The sequence below is a fragment of the Hesperophylax consimilis genome, chromosome 9, assembly GCF_061612785.1.
Source record: "Hesperophylax consimilis isolate HC1 chromosome 9, BYU_Hcon_1.0, whole genome shotgun sequence".
Lineage (NCBI taxonomy): Eukaryota > Metazoa > Arthropoda > Insecta > Trichoptera > Limnephilidae > Hesperophylax > Hesperophylax consimilis.
Window position 1 is genome coordinate 9,892,793 of NC_142844.1, and position 19,645 is coordinate 9,912,437.

At 32.9% G+C, this 19,645-nt stretch overlaps 1 protein-coding gene across 1 annotated transcript in view; it reads left to right on the forward strand.

The window, feature by feature from the left end:
• The window catches only part of Syn1 (Syntrophin-like 1), a 157,145-nt gene that overhangs the window by 87,668 nt on the left and 49,832 nt on the right, over positions 1-19,645 (forward strand). Inside the window, exon 4 of the mRNA XM_089635614.1 lies at positions 9,115-9,200. Within this exon, the coding sequence (XP_089491740.1) occupies positions 9,115-9,200 (86 nt within the window). The remainder of the gene's footprint in view (positions 1-9,114; positions 9,201-19,645) is intronic.

Here is a 19,645-nt window from a genome sequence, read left to right on the forward strand (position 1 = left end):
TTTTGCTGGCGTTGGGCCTGAATCTCGGCTATGAATGCATTACGAATTTAGATTGCATATTTAAGATTATGGTTCCGCGAACGTTTCTTATTGAATTAAAGTGGTTCGTTCCGCGGCTACGCTTCATGCACTGATAACCATTTTTTCGCAAGCGATGTTTTAATGAAAATCGCAAAACGTAAATAAACGTTTAAAATAAAAGTCTGTGATTGTTTTGTGGACTTTATGAAAATATGGTTATTTCTTTGATATTTTGTTATTAGATTAATATATTAATGTTTTGAAAGTTGCTTGTAATAAGACATTTCGACAACTTAACGTAGAGGCAAATTCTTAATTATCTGATTCAATTTAGGAAGAAGGCAAATTTTATTTTTGAAAAAAGCTTTAAGGAGACGAGGATAGCAGTCACAGTGGGCTTCAGGTTCTAGCAAAGTAAGATGAAAGTAGACGAATTCAGTGAAATTGAGATACATGAGGCATCACGTAAGATTGAATTACGAACGAGGAAATTCGAAAATATTATATAAATAATATGAACGCATTTTTTGGGCACGCGTAGCACAGCGAAAGGAGAAATGAGTTTTTGAAACATCTCTAAATAGTATAAAATAAAGTCGCTATCCGCGTCTGTCGTGCGCTTAGTTCTTCTAAACTACGCACTGGATTTTGATAGTTATTTCACTATCACTTAGAGAATTTCTTCCAAAAGCACATATTTGATACTTTATTTATTTATTAAACGCCATACAAGGCTTTTACAATAATGTAATACATGAGATTATAAGTACACAGTGGTACATAGGCGAATATTAGTATTACATTTAAGAACACAAAAATATGTATACAAAACGACATTGAATGTGATACAGCTGAAATTTTCTTAAGGCATAGAATGCTACAATAATAGAAAACACTTAATTTAAACAGGATAAAATATACACAAAAGGTGACTTGCCAACAGATAAAATCTAACATACGTGCATATTATATTTTAAAAAAATTGAGAAAAGTCGATTTTCTATAATAAAGTCGTAAAAATATATTTTCGGGCACTACATTACTAACGCTGTCTAAGCCTCATGAGATTCATCAACATAATGTACTACGGAATTGTACATCTTAAAAAGGCCTACAAAAAAGTCCATACAAGTATATGTCTATCTCCTAAGGATAACCCCCAGCAACGCCAGGTACTCGTCAGTTAGTAAATTGTTATAAGAATTGAAAGACATTGCACGATCAGCGGATGTTGAGCCGTATAATATAATTTAGACAGTCTGAATAACATAATAGTACTCGTATGTATGAATGAATGAAGCAAGTGGTCAGTGAAGATTTGCGACATTCTACCGCCTCGCCCACCCTTGCGGTGAAACGGAATGATGGTTAAATTAAAAATTAATAAAATACTTCGTTTTAACCACTTTTATTGTTTATTACCAACATGTTTCATGAGCAACGCTCACTTCTTCAGGGTTTTTAATAAAACTAATTATAAATAATAGACATAAACAATGGTGTCAATAGATAAATAATAGACATAGACAATGGTGTCATTAAAAAATAATAGACAAAAACAATGACAACAATGAAAAGATAAAACGGATAGGGGAAAGAGAGGCAATATGGAACAATTTACAAAGGGAATAGGTTTAATATTGGGTCATTTAAAAATAATTTTTGATTGTATTATACATCTATCCTGTACAAAAGGACGAGAAAAAGAATAAATGGAGGAAAATTATGTATTTTAATAATAAAATTTTTTTAATGACACCATTGTCTATGTCTATTATTTATCTATTGACACCATTGTTTATGTCTATTATTTATAATTAGTTTTATTAAAAACCCTGAAGAAGTGAGCGTTGCTCATGAAACATGTTGGTAATAAACAATAAAAGTGGTTAAAACGAAGTATTTTATTAATTTTTAATTAAAATGGTGCCACAAAATAAGTTTGCTGAGTTAGAAGAAGTGATGGTTAAATAGTTAGTGAAGCATTTCTTGTCATCATGCTTTATTTTTGTAGTAAATTGAGACGCTACACGCCTATAAAGACGTCCCCTTGTTGCCTGCTTGTCGGGAATGTCAATGGGGTAGTTTACACCCCACATTTTTAAAATCTTTTTACTCTCTGCCTCGCCGATTATATTTCAGATTCCTTCGAAAGGCCGACTAGTGCTGCAGTTCTTTGGAATTTTACAAAACTTTTCAGGAACAGAAAATATTACGAACGTTTGGAATAATAATTGATAAAGAAAGTGACACCCTACATGACGTAGCGTGAGATCCTTGACTCCGCTCAGAAATTGCAAAAAATCGATAGTGTAAAGAAAATATAATCGATTTTAGCTTTATCCTCGTGTGCGTTTTAAAACCGCTGCAGATAGTAGATATTTTTACTCTTCGTAAAGACGTGAAGATTTCTGCCAGTATCACCCTAGTGCGACCCCATAATTCCGAATAGAAACGTTATCTTTCACTCTTCCCCCTTCGCCACGCTTTCCTATCTCTTTCCGCCTCACAGCATTCTCCATTTGAAGGTCATTCTCCTACTGATTCTGGGAAGTGCGACTCCAAAATGCGCTATTCACATAATAAATAACATTTATTTAAATACTAACTTCTTATCGAACATTTCACTATGCCTCTTGCAAATATATATGTAAATGCTCTCATTAAGGGTATACCTACAATAATTCATAATGCGGTAATTAAATAAATTTTTGGAAAAACACTTCTTGCAAGTTACGTTTTAAAATATTAAGGTGAATTATTTGCTTGTGCACGGAGAAAACATACTGGTATGAAATATTGTTAATTTAATAAAATCTGGTCAAATTATTCGTATTCCTGTTAAAAACTGGACTGCAGGCCTTCAACGAATGAATTGACAGGTTTTCTTACAAACTGTCGGTAAAACACGAATATGTTATTAGGATGTCGAAACACGTGTTCATAAAATTGTTAATGTTGTCGGATTTCGTCATTATATTTATCAGCTGCATGAACACGTGTTCCGAAATATTCCGAATGGACTAATATTTTACTAGGAAATGGATTGCAATCACGTTTTTAACAGGATTTCAATAAATCAGGCATATTCATTTTTTTCCGTGCTGCTGTACATATATGAATATGAATAAATAGTTTTGTCCGTATACAAACTCAATTCTTTCAAGAAACGCAAACAAATAGAGTATTGAATCGAATCGCCGATATAATATTGTATTTGAGTGCCTTTCTTGAAAGAATTGAGTTTGTTTACAGACAAAACTATTTAACTCATATTCATATTGCATATGGACGACCGCAAACAAACGATTATGATTTCATTTAAGAACAAAGAGTTTAACGCATTACCTGAAGACATAAAAAGAGAGACATCTATCTAAAAAAAAAAAAAAAACACAAAAAATAAATTAAATTAAAAATGACTACCTCCATAGAACATGAACACGTATACCTAAGAATAAATTAATGTTTAATACCTAATATGCAATATGTAAAAAGACTTACCATACCTATAAGATGGACGTCGTAGAAATCAAACCTAGTTTTAGTATACTGCAAAAATTTAGTATAATGCATCACGTAAAAAAAATGAGTTATCCAATTAAAACCCAAATCCAATTATCAAGATACAATACGTATCAATGAATAGATTAAAGTTATTTGTTAAAAAAAATTAATGGATATTGAAAAATTGTAAAAATAAGAGATTCTTACAATCGAACTGAATACTACTCAGTTTTGTAAGACACTATGTAAAATACAAATGTAAAAACAACTGAATAAATAAATCATTTAAAAAAAATTATGGAGATTGAATTTCGGTTGTAATTTATTATTTAGTTTTTCGGCATCAAACTTTTTACAATCATTTAGATAATGAGATTCGACCATTATGCGTTTCTTCTCTATACATGGAGTAAAGAAGAACGCGTTACGACCGATTAGGGAACATTCTCTCGCCAACAGTTTTTTTTGAGCAGCCAAAAAACGTCGACAACAAAACGTAAAATTTTACGGGTAAACCAAATACCCCTTGTCTTATCATCCTTTCTACGTATTCATACGCACAGTGTCTCCAAACCACGTTTAAAAAAAACCGACGAATATATTAACCTTGTATAAACTTTCAACCCGTTTTACTTATTGCCATCGGAATTGACGCCAAATCCGTTGGTCGTTTGGATTTTTCCGGGCGTAGCGTGTCCACAATACGCGGATAAGCATTTTTCTTCATTTTTCATGGCTCCCTTCTCATGGTGAAAATGAGCATGGATCGTGTTCGGTTTTTCTATCTTTGTCGTCTTTTTTGCAAAACTATAATCAGCACGTTTCGTATTGCAACCTAGTGATTCATTTACCGTTTTAAATCATTCTAGCATTATAATAACAATTTGTTCATATTTCGTAATTTATTTGAGTCTCGTTTTTATTGTTACAACGATACTGGACAATCAAATGTATAGGTGTAAAATTATTGCAGTTTTATCGACTCATTCGTGGGGGTATACTCTATATATACAATGTATGTAATACAGAGTTTTTCAATAAGAGGTGTTATTTTGAATAGCCCGCTATTTCGGTAGATGTTACTTTTAAAGCTGTCATTTTTTTACATTTTACAAGTATAAACTACGCCATTAATAAAAATGGGACGATACACGCTTCAACAACGCATTGAAATTATTAAAATTCACTTGAGTGAATCAAATGCAAATCATCTTCAATCATCAGTAAGGTCACAATAAATAATAATTATTAGTTTTTCCATCAGAATTGTCTGTATTTTTATTTTAGTTTATTGGGGAAACGAACACTATACTTATTTTATATAAATAATAATAATAATTTTACATGTTTGCATGAATCAGTAAAGTTCTCACATAAAATTCATTTTACATTCAGAAAAAAACATAAAGAAAAACACAAAAACTTAATGAAAATAATAAAATAACTTAATTTTTTTATGGTACGTATACATTTGAGAACCGAGCCACGAATTACGGGAAAGGAACGAAGAAACTGCAAGCTGCATTTCGCGCCATTTGCATTTTCTTCCTTCTTTTTCCATAAGTTGAGGTTCAGCTTGGCTCGCTTATGTATACATATCATTACACACAGCAGGGGGAGAGGTTACGTAATTAACGATTTGGTTTAATTTTCTCCAATATGCGTTTAGTAAACTGAACTAAACACAAATGGAAAATATCGGCGTCTGAAAATATGTTATTGTATTTTGTGCATGTCTTTCTGAAAAATGAATATTATGTGTAGTTTGTTTGAGTGTGGGATGTGGAAAAGTTTGTTTGACCGTGTGTTTCGAACTGGACGGTGGAAATGAACATTTTCCAGAAGGTAGCCATAGTGTCAACAGCGTTGTGGATAATTTTGAATAAAAAAATTTCGTCGGAAAAATCTCTTTTATCTTCTAATGTTGATAGTTTGTGGAATGCTAACGAGTCTTTTAAATTTTGGGGTGATCGGAAGGATTTAAAGTCTAAGGATGGGTTGTTTCATATAATTTTAACAATTCATAAAATTTCAACGTTAATTTTCGGGATCTGTGAAAGTCCTATTCAAGTTCTGTTATTATATCATTATAGGAAAGTTACTTGATAGAACTGAAATAATAACAGAACTTTCACAGAACTTCAAAATTGAGTTAAGTATAATTGAGTTAGTAGTAAATTTGAAGAACTGTTCAAATTCTCTGAAACAACCCGTTTTAAGTGTTTCAGAACATTTTTTAAATTCCTTCTAGCTTTTCAATAATTCTAAATAGTATAAAATAAAGTCGCTATCCGCGTCTGTCTATTTGTGCACTTAGTTCTTCTAAACTACGCAACGGATTTTGATAGGGTATTCACTATCATTTAGAAAATTTCTTAAGGAAGAAAGAAAAATTTATAGAAAGCAAAAAAGTCGATGTTTTATAATCATATTTATATATAAATATAAATTATATTTTAGGGCACTAAATGGCCAACGCTGGCTAAACCTCATGAGATACACCAAAATTAAGTACTACGGAATTGTATATCTTTAAAAATAAAGATAAACCCCAGCAAATAAAGATAAACCCCAGGAAATAAAGATAAACCCCAGCAAATAAAGATAAACCCCAGCAACGACGGGTACAAGTCAGCTAGTTAACCTTAAATTGGGGATTCCATATTACTGATCCAAATTCTAAATGTTGAGCGAACGAAAGAGACATGGTATTTTTATTACACGATGTGATCTGATGCTTTTGTCATAAAAGGGGGCAAGGACTTATTCAATTTCTTCAATAAAACGATTCTTTATTCGACTAATGTAGGTAATCGGAAGAAAATTATTAAAAGCTTAAATCGAAATGGCAATTACCTACCTTGAATGATTATTTGATTTTTATTTCCTGAATTCTCCGAGGTGTTAGGTAGAATTCCTCGATAAATCGTACAAGGCACTTGCAAGATTTTACGCACAAATTTGATGTACCGACTAAATATGTTGTTTATTAAATTTAAAAAAAATATATTTATTGATTTAGTTCATGTAACATTTTACATATATAAACTAATATGTACATGGTTACACTTCATTTTTTATAATATTGTATGTTAACAGATTTTTTAAATACGTATATTCATTCTTCACATTTTCAGGCATTACATCATACATTTTTAGTATCTTTTTTTAAAAAGTGAATCCCCACAAGAGTCCCAACTGCTGCCAATCGTTTGGAGCCAGTGAGACTGGCATCCCCTAATGGGGTATGTTGTGGGGCTGATGGTAGCAGGGAGGTGAAGGTGTTGTGAAAGAGGAAGGCGGGGAAGTACCTTTTCAGATCTTGTCACCAAACACGGCCAAAGCCATTTCAAGCAGCGTTTTAATTCTGAATGGTGGTGTTACACTAGGGCGATACTGAGAGTATCTTCCACCCTGGAACGTGCCGTAAATATGCTACTTATTATTTAAACTGAGTTAATTGGGTAATAACCCTTAATTACATAAAATCTACTTGATTTTATCTATAAAGAAAATTGTTCTCGCGTTCTGAAAGCAATTTTTAATACTCGGTTTTTGTGGTCAGCTGTCCGCACTGGAAGTGCTCGCGGGTCCCACCAAAGAGCCTCGCGGGCCGCAGGTTACCCATCCCTGCTTCATAAGAATTTTCAAAGTATTGAATTAATAAAAATTTCAGCCTCATAATAAAATTAGTTTTGTTTGTATATTTGACTCGCCATTAAATGGAGTAACGTTAGATGTAATTTTGAATATTTATCGACGGAAATTTGGGTAAAAAAAATCGGGTGCAATGAATGTGTTTGTTTGTGTCATAGATATATTATGTTTCCTTTTATGCAGTCTACATGTTTCGAAGCATCCAAATCGCGTGTCAAAATAATGGCAGCTTTTTATTTTTTTAATAACTTGGCCTAGTAAACTTGACACAAGATTATTTGAAACTAGTCGTGGGAAATGGAACGAAGAATTTTGTCTTAGATCATTTCTCTCCTTTTTTTGTTCTGTGACTCTTTAACAAACTGTATATGAGTATCAGTAATCATGCCCTTCTTATGATTAATGGCAGATGCAATAAAAAAACTGTATATAAGTATCAGTAATCATGCACTTCTAATGGTTAATGGCAGATGCAATAAAAAAACTGTATATGAGTATCAGTAATCATGCCCTTCTAATGATTAATGGCAGATGCAATAAAAAACTGTATATGAGTATCAGTAATCATGCCCTTCTAATGATTAATGGCAGATGCAATAAAAAAACTGTATATGGGTATCAGTAATCATGCCCTTCTAATGATTAATGGCAGATGCAATAAAAAAAACTGTATATGAGTATCAGTAATCATGCCCTTCTAATGATTAATGGCAGATGCAATAAAAAAAAACTGTAAATGAGTGTCAGTAATCATGCCCTTCTAATGATTTATGGCAGATGCAATAAAAAAACTGTATATGAGTATCAGTAATCATGCCCTTCTAATGTGTGAGGAAGAAGATACATGTATGTAGGTATATGTATGTTGTGTGTATGTATGTATATGGATATATGCATGTATGTATGCATATATATTTGCGTGTGCATGTGTATGTATGTAGGTACATATGTGTACTACTTTATATATTTGTGTTTATTTTATAGAAAACTTTGGCAATTTTTGTAAAAACTAATTTTCAATTTTTTTTTTATAATTCTACCAACATATTGTTTATACTAGACTTAAGTTCAAACTAACCATTCCTCCATTGGGCACCATGAAACAGGCAGCTGCCTAGTATGGTGCTCTAATGTATCTTCTCTAAATAAATGTATTAATCATGTAACATTTACTTAAATTATTAAAATCGTAATGACTAGGCAGTTGCAATAAAAAACATAATTTTTTTAATCAAGGTTTTTTAAAAATGCCACCGGAAACGAATGAAAAACTATTTTTTTAAATCTGCAACACACCACAGGGAATTTTCCTGGAAGCAATATTACATCGGTTACGGAAAATATTTCGTAAACATATTCTCGATTTTTTACTAAAATAGGTTACATGGATCGACGGAAATGTGAATTCCAAATTTGATTTCCCACCGTTTACACGAATTTATAAAATGCTAAATTATTTTTCACATTTTCAAAACCGCTATTTTGACCTCTTTAACGTTTCACAACCTAAAAACAATAAATTAGACGAACACAGATATTCTCCGAAATTACGTTAACAATTTTCTTCGATTAAATCCCTCCCTCCAACCTGGCCCAATAAATTATATTGTTGGTAATTTTGAATTAAAACTAGTAGTTCTGTGAACGGTAGACTTCGCGTATTGATTACTCCGACTTGACAGCTCGCAACAGTCGCAATGATGGAATAAAAATGTACTATCAAATACTGCTACCATCTTTAACACGCAAACATATTGAAATGCAAAGAAAAAACTTAAACCTAAAACTTCGCTACGCCGCGCTGCGTCAATTATTATTAGATTTGAGAGCAAACGTAGATTTGGTTCTGTTTTTAAGATACTTTTAATATATTATGTACAGAAAATAACAATACTGTTGTATTTATTATTTTATTTTTTATTTTTTCAGACCAGCCTCTCGGCGAGTTCGGAGAGTTCCGAAGAGTCGGACCGCTGGCAACCTGTGTTTGCTGCCATCACGGACACTGAGCTCAGGTCGGTACCATCCGCATCCACATCCACACAGAATAATATATTGTACCTTCACTTCCACCTTCCTGCTATTCTGCCTCCCTCATCCGTGTGCTGCTCCTCGCCACTCAAACACTGCTCAGTGCTCGCTCATCCGAAATCTCCGCATCGAAAATATCTACTTTTATCTCGGCGAATGGCTTCGCGAATTTTTTGCGGGGAGAAAAGTTTCAATGAATATTTCAAAAGTGATTTTTTTAATGATGAATCCGGTGGAGAGGATAGCGGAAAACTTTTGTCTTGTTATAATTTGTGGAAAAATTATCGATTCTGACGAGGGAAGAAAAATATTATCGAGGAATAAATGTGATTCTTACGAATTGATTATAAAATAATATTATTTTTTCGCAAAAGGCGAAGCTTTCTGTTGGAGTTCTAAGAAAAATAAAATGTATTGCGAGTGTGCCAAAGTGTGGTCTGGCGGTTTTCTGGTAGGTTATTTTAACTTTGAGAGTTGTTAGTTTGCGTAGTAAATTTCTCTCCAAATATGGTGTAGAACTAGTGTGATAAGCTTTGCCAGAGATTTGTCTTTACCAATGTGTGTTCTGCTAACGCTCTTTCAGTTCTGCGTCTGGACTGTGCATTTGGTACATGGGGGTGCAATTAAAACTTTCCCTCTGAAGTTCGGTCGCAGGCTCGTCTTCCTGCTCGCCTCCTGTACCAGCCTCCCCTCAACCGGCCCACCCCCTTCCCACCACTGCCGCCCCAGTCCCACCACATAGTTGGCTTAAGTTTTCCGATCACATCCACCGCGACGGATCTGTAAATACCGAGATTAATTGTGTTATCGAAAGAGATTACCCTGACTGTGTTTCACATCTAAAGTTAACGGTTGGAATACAAATAGTGTGATTTACATATAGATGGAAAACTTGAATGAATTACAGTGGGAAAGGCTATGAAAATACTTTGCAAAAGTAAAGTCGATGATCGGCTGAAATCTATTCCGCGGAATAAAGTATTTTTACGAATATTGAATGATTTATTAGAATCTTTGAAAACAAAGGAAACGGGACAGGTATGAAACCATTGATTTATTACCCAATGATGATTAGTATCTAACGAGGGTTTTTATATTTCATTTTCGCTTTTACGTTTAACTTTTGCATAATGTTAAATTCGGGAAATATTCTTTAACTAATGCAAATATTGTATTCAACGACTTTTCTTAATTGCCTTTAATCGTTTGTTTGATATATTACGTAGAACGTGATTTATGTGACTTACGCAACATTCCTCCTATTAAAAATTAAAATCACAAAACGATGTTTTCGTAACTTCATTCGTCGAACTTCAATAGTTGAATAATATGAAATAACAAAATTCATTAATTATTTTCTTTGAACTTATTTTTCTTCCATTTTTACGTTGTAATAAGCCTTTTGTGTTTGTCTTTAAACTTTACACGGCTTGCTCAATGCACACAACAAAAATCCACGCTGAAATAAATGTTATTATGATAATCGTAACAATTATCGTGCAAACTTCTTGTTAGTATGATTTTTCATGCTAAAGATGTTAGAAGTGATTTGACAATGTGAGTTTTTGCGAACTTTTACCATAGTTTTTTTTAATTTCGGAGGCGAGATTCGGTACCGCTCCCCGGGACCCATTTATTGGATAACCAACACCTCTGCCATATGTCAACCCAAGTGTGTTCAGGATGCGCCTGCCCACCAGCTGTGTGGCGTGCCAGATCGGGAGAGGCTGGTTTGGAGAGACCCTCTCAACTTTCCGATTGGTCTCTCGGCCCATCGCCCTGCGCCGCTATTCAAAGATCCGTCACTCCTTGACTCACTGATCCCTAGATTCCCACCCAACCCTCATACCCTTTACCTTCCCAGAACTTCTTTCCTTCCTCTCCTTAAAAAAAGAGCATTTATTTACAGAATTATAAAATAAAACTTTGTTGTTTCATAAATAAATAAAGCACGGGATACACGTTTCATAATAATACCTCGATTCAGGTAAAGTCCTAACGAAGTTAACTAATAATACTTTTTGACGTGTAAACAAACAACAATAAATAAAAATAATACAAAACAATGACTTTTCATTTTTTTTTGTGGACGATTTTCAGTATTTTCTGTGGAAATATTGTGCGGGGGTGAAATGTAAATAAAAGTCGAGAGCTGGCCACAAGGGTCATTTCAGCTGGGAAAGAATGTACAGGGTAGACGAGGTTCTTAGGTTGGCAGGGTTTCGGGTAGGTAGGTAATAGAGGATCTGGACTAGAGGTCGGCAGTCGCACTCGCGACTCCTATGGATCGATATGCCGATGACATCTTGGAAGTGGTTTCTTGTACTTCAGAGTTCCCCATTATTTAAAATAATAAAAGCCTGAATCAATCATGTCAACAGGATTCCAATTCAAAAATGTGTGGAAGCTACTTTAGTAATATAGCAAAAAAAACCTTTTTAAAGAACAGTGCCACGTCTTGAATATTTTCGAGTTTTAATGTCAACATATTTTCAGGTGGTAATCTAGAGGAGATCATTTTGTCCATTTTCTGTTTGTTTGAAGATGGGTCCGCAAATTTAGAATTCTTGATTTACGACTGTTCAAAAAATCGCTATTCGTCTTAGTAGTAATTATGACAACAAGCTTACTGTAAAATTTAATAAAAAAAATGGCCGGGATGTGTTTAGCAAGCCATTTTTTATTATTGCCACGCTTCTAAATATTTGTTCCATCCTTAGTTTAAAAAAACTGATTTTTCAACGAATTTCCCCTGATAACATATTTTTATACCTAAAAATTATTTATATATTTTTTATGCCACAAACAAATCTAAAGAAGTCTATACTTTGTATGCTCTAGTTCCGGAAAAAAAGATACTGTACCGTGTTTTACGTTTCCAGCTTCTGATTTAAAGCACAGCATGCGTTTGTTTTAAATTACCAGCCTACGCTTTAAACGAGCTTCCTAATCAAGCCATACATAATATGGAATAATTTCGCACTGTTGCACTGTGCATTGAAATTAATTAGTTTAGTTGACTATTTATTCTGCGCTCGAGAATAATTATTATTGTTTATTTTAAAACAGGAGTTTGTTTTCCATCAAAAAATTCATTTCCTCGTATTTTGAATATCGTTATCGTTTCATTTGAATTTGTTGTTGTGGGTCCAATGGTCTTTGCATTGAAAAATTACCCCTCGATAAAAATTCAATCATTCATCGAAGGTATATTATTCTGAATCATAGCAAATGAGACGAAATATTTTATACTAAATCTTCTGATAATATCAGTCATTCCGAAATAAATAATAATGAGCAAGGTAAAATCATTAGAAATCGTTTTATAATAAGCCTCACAATTACAGATATCAATTCATTATTTCTTTTTACTTCTCATTTACAGCTCCCTTTTTTTTGGTGATTTTTCATAAAAATAAATTATTCTTATTATTTGCAACCCTTTATCGAAGGGAACGTAGGTTTATAAGATATTACTTATTGCTAAAATAGAATTAAAACTTACGAAAATGATATCGATGTAATAAAAAAGGTTGTGAAAATATGATTAAATTTGTCTGTAGTGTGGCTTTTGTTTTCTATCCCAGGTGCTATAAATTTTCTGGAGTATGCTCAAAACCCCGTGGTAAGCATTCAAAGATGGTTTGAAAGGGAGATATGTAAATTCTAATGTTAGAGGGAGCGCGCTAGTATTAAAAATGATAATAATTAAGCGAAAATGATGAAAATATTCAATAAAACACGACTCGTTTGATATAGAGCAAAAATCTGTCGTTAAATGCTTTAGTTGCATTTAATGATACACTGTGATTTTTTTCATGCTTATGACATATTAAATAACAGAACAAAACGTGTTTTCAATAATTTTCGAAGCTTACTTTGCGATTTTTTTCTATCGATGGAATTTCATATAATTAACGTTTCGGCATAATAAATGTATAGATATTATCTTAAAAAATAATACATTTATATTTTTTGAACTTAAAATCGAAAAGAGTTAACGAGAAACTTATTGTATGTAAATCTGTAGAAATTGGGTATGCGCGGGTTTAACCAAAACCTCCTATATCACAAGGCGAGGACAATCATTCAAAGCAGCCTCTTAACTTGTATGGGATTTTACAAAAAAAATCACATATATATTTTTTTCAATTTATTCTTATTTATTAAAAGATATTAAAATGTTATGGTTATTTAAAAAAAACATTTTTGGAGGTTCCCATACAAGTTAGGAGGCTGATTAGTGTCCCGGCCTTGTGATCTAGGTTTTGGCTTAATTGCCTACCAGCCTGAAGAAGCCTTGGTTAAACCGGCCGGTCTACAAACAGTATATATATATATGAAACAAGGTTTTTTTAATTGTAATATTGCGCTTTCATTTATCCAAGAATATAATGCATTTTTAATAATTTGTTCGATTTGAAAAAGTATTGGTCAACGCTTGAATCCTTGAATCATCCCCTAATAACGAAATCACGTGAAAAGCAACGTGAATTAATTCCTCGAAATTCTGTTTTTATATCAAATGCTTTCAACCGTGCTAATGCGTTGTTATTCGATGAGTCATATAGATATAACGATAAAAGGGGAACTCAACTTGCCTGAATAATTGCATTTAATTATTATATAATGCATACGCACGGTGTCCGGAAACTCGTCATACAAGCGGAAGAATGGTTAATTACATTTGGAGTAGATTTTTCGATATTAACGTTTTTGATTTGAGTAAATCGAATTCTATATTGAATGTTTTTGCTCAGTTAAAAAATTAAACAAAACCGTTGCTCGTCGTTAATAACAATGGTTTAATGTTTTGTTAAAATGCGTCGAAGCGTAGACCCGTCCACAGAAAGATTTTCAACACTTTGGTTGTTGAAAAAATGTCAAAATCGTAATACTAAGTTCGATTAAAAAAGGATTCTCCATGTGATTTAGATTCTCTGGTTTCCAGCTTCTACACACCCTTCCGGACACCGTGTATAGTGATAATAGTGCAGAATGTGCGATAGATGATTTGTTATTTGGAGTAATGATTAAAAATATATTTTTTCTTTTACAATTTACTGTGACAAATCGGATGCAGTTAGGTCGGGCTGTTCAAATTTAAAAGTTAATTTTAAAATTCTGTAAAAGTTCTATTCAAGTTCTGATATTATTTCAGTTTTGTGAAACAACTGACTCATAGTGTTATAATAACAAAAGATCAAAAGGACTTTCACAGAACTTGAAAATTAATTTCTAAATGTGATGAATTGTTCAAATTCTGTGAAATAACCCGTCCTTAGTTAAATTTGGTAACCAGATAAATCATCACAATGATAATTCATCACATCTTTAAAAAGTTATATAAAGTTAGGGTAAAAAAAATTTTTTTCATCGTTTTCAATGACTATATCACTTTTTAAAAGTGTGTCGAATTATCACTGTGTTGAGTTACCATGGAACCGTTAAATTTCTGGTCGCTTCCAATACTACGGTTAGTTAAAATAACGCTGGTTGTTAATTCTTGGATATCTCAAAATTTAAAGTGAAGGTTTTATTGCTCTTCTAAAGCTGTGCTTTGATTTCTATAAAAAAAAAAACATGTCCATAAATATTATGTTTTCATTTAACTTCATTTCAGAGCTAGCCAGTAGCTGAATTCTAAATTATAATATATTATTTTGGTGTCTTTTTAATTTATAAAAAGTAATTTTTTTTTATTAATTTTTTTTTTAATAAAGCCTCGTTTAATCTGAGTAAAAACACAAAAAGGCACCATCAATCAATTACAATCCCGAAAAAAAAGAATAGTGCAGTGTTCTGGTTTTAGCTTCCAGCACTACTATTTATGCAGTGTCGTGCTGTAACATTTACCAGCTGTTCCATTTGTTCCCAGAAACAATGGACTGAACAGCAGAAGATATTCGTTTTCCCATTGTGAAGGGATAGCCCACTTTTAAAGCAGTCACCGTAGTTGCTTTGTTCCCCGATACCAGGGACAGTCTCCTTTCCGTATTCGGGTGACGATTTGTGAAGAAATGTCGATTATCGAATTCAACAATCGCCTATTGAATTTTCACTTAAAAGCTATGTTATTGGAAAGAATTGGTTATTTAATCCATACAAAGCATTGAAAAATTTCATATTTTGTACGTATTTTAGTTTTGTAGCTGTAAAAAAGCTGATCGCGGAGATATGCCAATTATAGAATTTTAGCCCAAGCTACCGAATTTTCATTTGTTAAGCTCTGTTATTGAAATAAAAATTGCATTTAATTAATTTTGGACGCAACGTCGTCATATCGCATAATATTTTAGTATGGCTTTTAGATTCTGAGCGGAAAAAAAGCCGATGAGAGAGCGCGGAGAAATATTGATAATTCAATCCGCTAACTATGTATTTTTCGATTTAAAGCTTGGTTTATATGATGGTTTATTAATTTAATTTAATTGCACATAATGCCATAAATCATGCATTTAGATTCGTAGCTACAAATTGCTGACGCATTTATGGCGTAGTAGACATTTTGAATAAAATCATTATTTGGGATTATAGAAATTTTATGGCGAAATTTTGCAAACAATATTATGACATCGCAATGTACTAGAGCCGGGACGTTATATTTTGGCGTTTTGTATACTCATTCCTAAATCCGTCTTCATTATAATAATGTTTTTTTAAACACGAACAAAAGAGATAGATATTTGAATTCAAAAGTCGGAAATGGAATGTGGTTGCACGCATAAATACCGTTACCGACTAAGGCCTCTGGCATATTCACCGTTATGTTTCTTAAATACGCTGTCAGAAAGTAGGAAAATTTGTGGGTATTTCCATTTCAATAAAATCACCGAATAACAAAAAAATACACATGTTTTATTAGAAAAATATCTTGAAACCTTTATTGTCATCTTACTTATTTTGTCGTGTCATATAAGAAAAATTCATGAAAAATGTTTTTTCAAATTGCGGTTGGAACCTTTGGTTTCATTGAGGTGTACATTTTAATTATTTTGGGTTAACTTTTAGATTTGAATATAAAGCGTGGTGTTTTTAATTTCCAATACCGTTCGGATCATATTTTTCATCATGACAGTAAGGGAGAACAATTTCTATAGACCATACGAGCTGTTCCAAAAGCGAACAAGTAGACTTTATGGGCAATAGCTGTTTGTTCGCAAAAATTAACAAATTAGCCTGAGGGAAGTCTACGAGTTACGAACTCATTTTTTTCTTTGAATGATTTTAAACCATTTCTTAGTTGTTTTTCGCGCCTTTCAAGCTAGTAGTTACCCGATTGCGTCCAAAGATTTATGACTTCTCATTATTAATATTGAACATTGTATCTACTAAAACACATTTAGAAGAGACAATACCCTAAAATAAATCCTGAATCTTAACAACGTAAGTGAAGCAGCCCTGGTGTATTGCAGTTGAATTTGCCCCAGTCAAATCCCTAAAATAAACTGGGAATCTTAACGACATACGTGATGAAGTCGTGTAAAAACAATATTCGGCGCGCTGTCCGGCGTAATGGACGGACCCAGGGTCGAATTTGCCCTAGCTGGCCTACAAAATCGATTTTTCCGTGGGGTTTATTTTAATTATTTCTGATGAACTTATTACTAAAATATCAAACTTTTCTAAAGAGATCTCTCGGGAATTTACCAAATCATCGCCTAGAAAAATAATATCTGGTGCTTACCGCTAATTTTATAAGTGAAAAAGTTTTAATATATTTCTAAACCGTTTTACATAAAATACTCTAATAGTAAGGTTCTGTTTTTATTAATCTTAAATATAAATAATTTACATCCGCATAGAAACCTCTGGAAACATTTGAAATTTTAGTAATACGTTCATCAGAAATAATTAAAATGCTAGTGTCGAGTAAACCCCTGTTATTAGAGTCTTATGTCGCCTTAAAATCTTATCATTAAACACTTAAATGAGGAAACTTAATATAGTAATTAATATTGATAATAATGATATTTTATTTTATGAAATGCAATTAGGAGGACTGTTAATATTGTGATTTAAATTTAATTATTATAATGAAGCTATTATTTTGGTGTTTTTCTAAAAAAAACCATTAGAAGACTTTTGAAAATTTGCAAGGAATACAAAAAAGAGCACAAAAAGTCTGGAAAAGGAACCGAGAACATTTCGCGTGAGTGAATCAATGGAACGATTCTAGCATACCTGAAACAGGTCTAGGCCCTTTTTTTTGTTGTTTGTTTTTGGGGTGTTATGCCGTGATCGGACATCTTCGGATCTACCGGATCTGCCCTGATGATGGACACTGCAACGCTGTCCGAAACGTCGGCTAAAGAAGGAGTTAGCGCAACACGGCATAACACCCCAAAAACAAACAACAAAAATGCTTTTGGCCGTGAGAATCTAAAAACTTACAGGTCTAGGCCCTACTTACATTCAGAGAAGACGGATGATAATGATGATATTGAGCTGAAGAAGAGAATGTTAAACATTCGTGCAACATGCTCTCCCGTTGTTTCTGCAGCGCGGAGGTGAAAAGTAACATATTCTGATCTTTCTGAATGAAAGTGTTTACCTGTGAGTACTGTATATAGTACATAAATCATTTATACACAAGCCAATTACAATAATGCATGTTCAATTTTTCATAATTTGGACTTTCGCGCTATTGCAGCTTTTCGTTTTTTTGTGCCAAAAGTTACGACAGTGCCTATGCAAAAAGTTATTTCGTCAAAAAAGAAAAAAAATCAAAACCTAACCATAATATATTTTTATTGATACAACAGTTATGTGGATGTTTTTTGATGAAACAAATAAAAGCTGGTATTTTTTATAGTGAATTTTTTATAGTGAATACCTCACAAGAGTCCCAACTGCTCCCGTCTGGAGCCAGTGAGACTATGCCATCCCCAATTGGGGGATGTTGTGAGGCTGAAGGTAAGTGGGGAAGGGAAAGAGGAAGGTGGGGAAGTACCTGGCTATTCAGATCTAGTCACTAAACATGGCTAAAGCCATTTGGAGTAACGTTTCAATTCTGAATGGTGGTCTTACACCAGGGCGATACTGGTAGTATCTTCCACTCTGGAACGTGCCGCAAATATACTATATATTATTTTAATTAATTAATTGTGAAATAACACAAATTAATCAAATAAAATTTATTTGCACACGCCGGGTTCGAACCCGCGACCTTCGGAATGGCAGTCCAATGCGTTACCACTGTACTATGCCGGCCGTCAATAGAATAGGTATGAACCTAATAGAAAAATTCCACGAAGGCAAAGCCTGTGTGCGGGTGTTGTTATATTATGATCATCGTGCATGGGTGGTTTTATATTGTTTAAGAAGTAAACATTAAGTGAAATGTTAAATTAATGATTAACTTACAAACATGTGAGTAAATACACAAACATTACACATGACCAATATATGTCTCATAAAACGTAAAATATTACGTATATTGGAAAAAACCTTATATGCTACCGTATATTTTCACACGTCTGTACCCTCTTCCATGACATTGTATATTATCAGCGATATTGGTTAAACGTTGTTTTATTTATTAATTTTATTTTAGCCACTTGTACGCCCAAGTTTACAAATGTATAGTTCATTATAACTTACGTACCTACACATATTATTACATTTTTTATCAATTATAAAAATTTATTTTGATTAATATTCTTCCTACAATCTATCAATCGGCGTAGTCTTTATTGTTTCCGGCAGCGCCTTATAATATTGCATTCCTTTGTATAGTTAACTGTTTTCTGTATTGGCTTTGTCCTTTTTTGGTAGCCTAATTACTACATTGCACGTTCTTCTTGTATGTCTGTGAATGTACTCGTTGTTTGTAATTTTGTTTAAAAAGTATTTTGTTAAGAGGCTGTTTATTATTTTATTTATAAATATCATCGCGTTCAAGGTCAGCATCTGTTTATCCGTTAGCCAATTTAATACAATGTAGTGCATAAGACAACAACTGAACAAACATATTAAATAAGTTTTAATTACTTTAAACTAAAAAACATTTCAGTTACTTCGATTTTCAAGTGATATTTTTTGAGGTTAGACGTCTCTAATAACTTGGAAAAAAACTTCCAAGATGATTTCGCTCATTTTTTTAATGACAGCTTATCAATAGATTTTCAATAATATGATATTTTTATGAAGGTATTCCTTCCGTTGATAGAAAAAAATATTAAATATCTTTACATTAGTCATTGTATTCGAATTATCTGTCAAAATTGTCCCGGAATCGTTTCCCCAATATACAATGAGGCAATGAGGTATTCAACCCGTACCGATACGCCGCTTAGAAGGTTCTGAGTGATATTGATGAATTCATATCAAGTGTCATTGTGTCTGTTACCATTTCGTGTGTTTCTCTTCCAAGGGCTGGGATTTATGGGGTTGTTTGAAATTCAATTAGAGTATCTTGCCCCTAAAG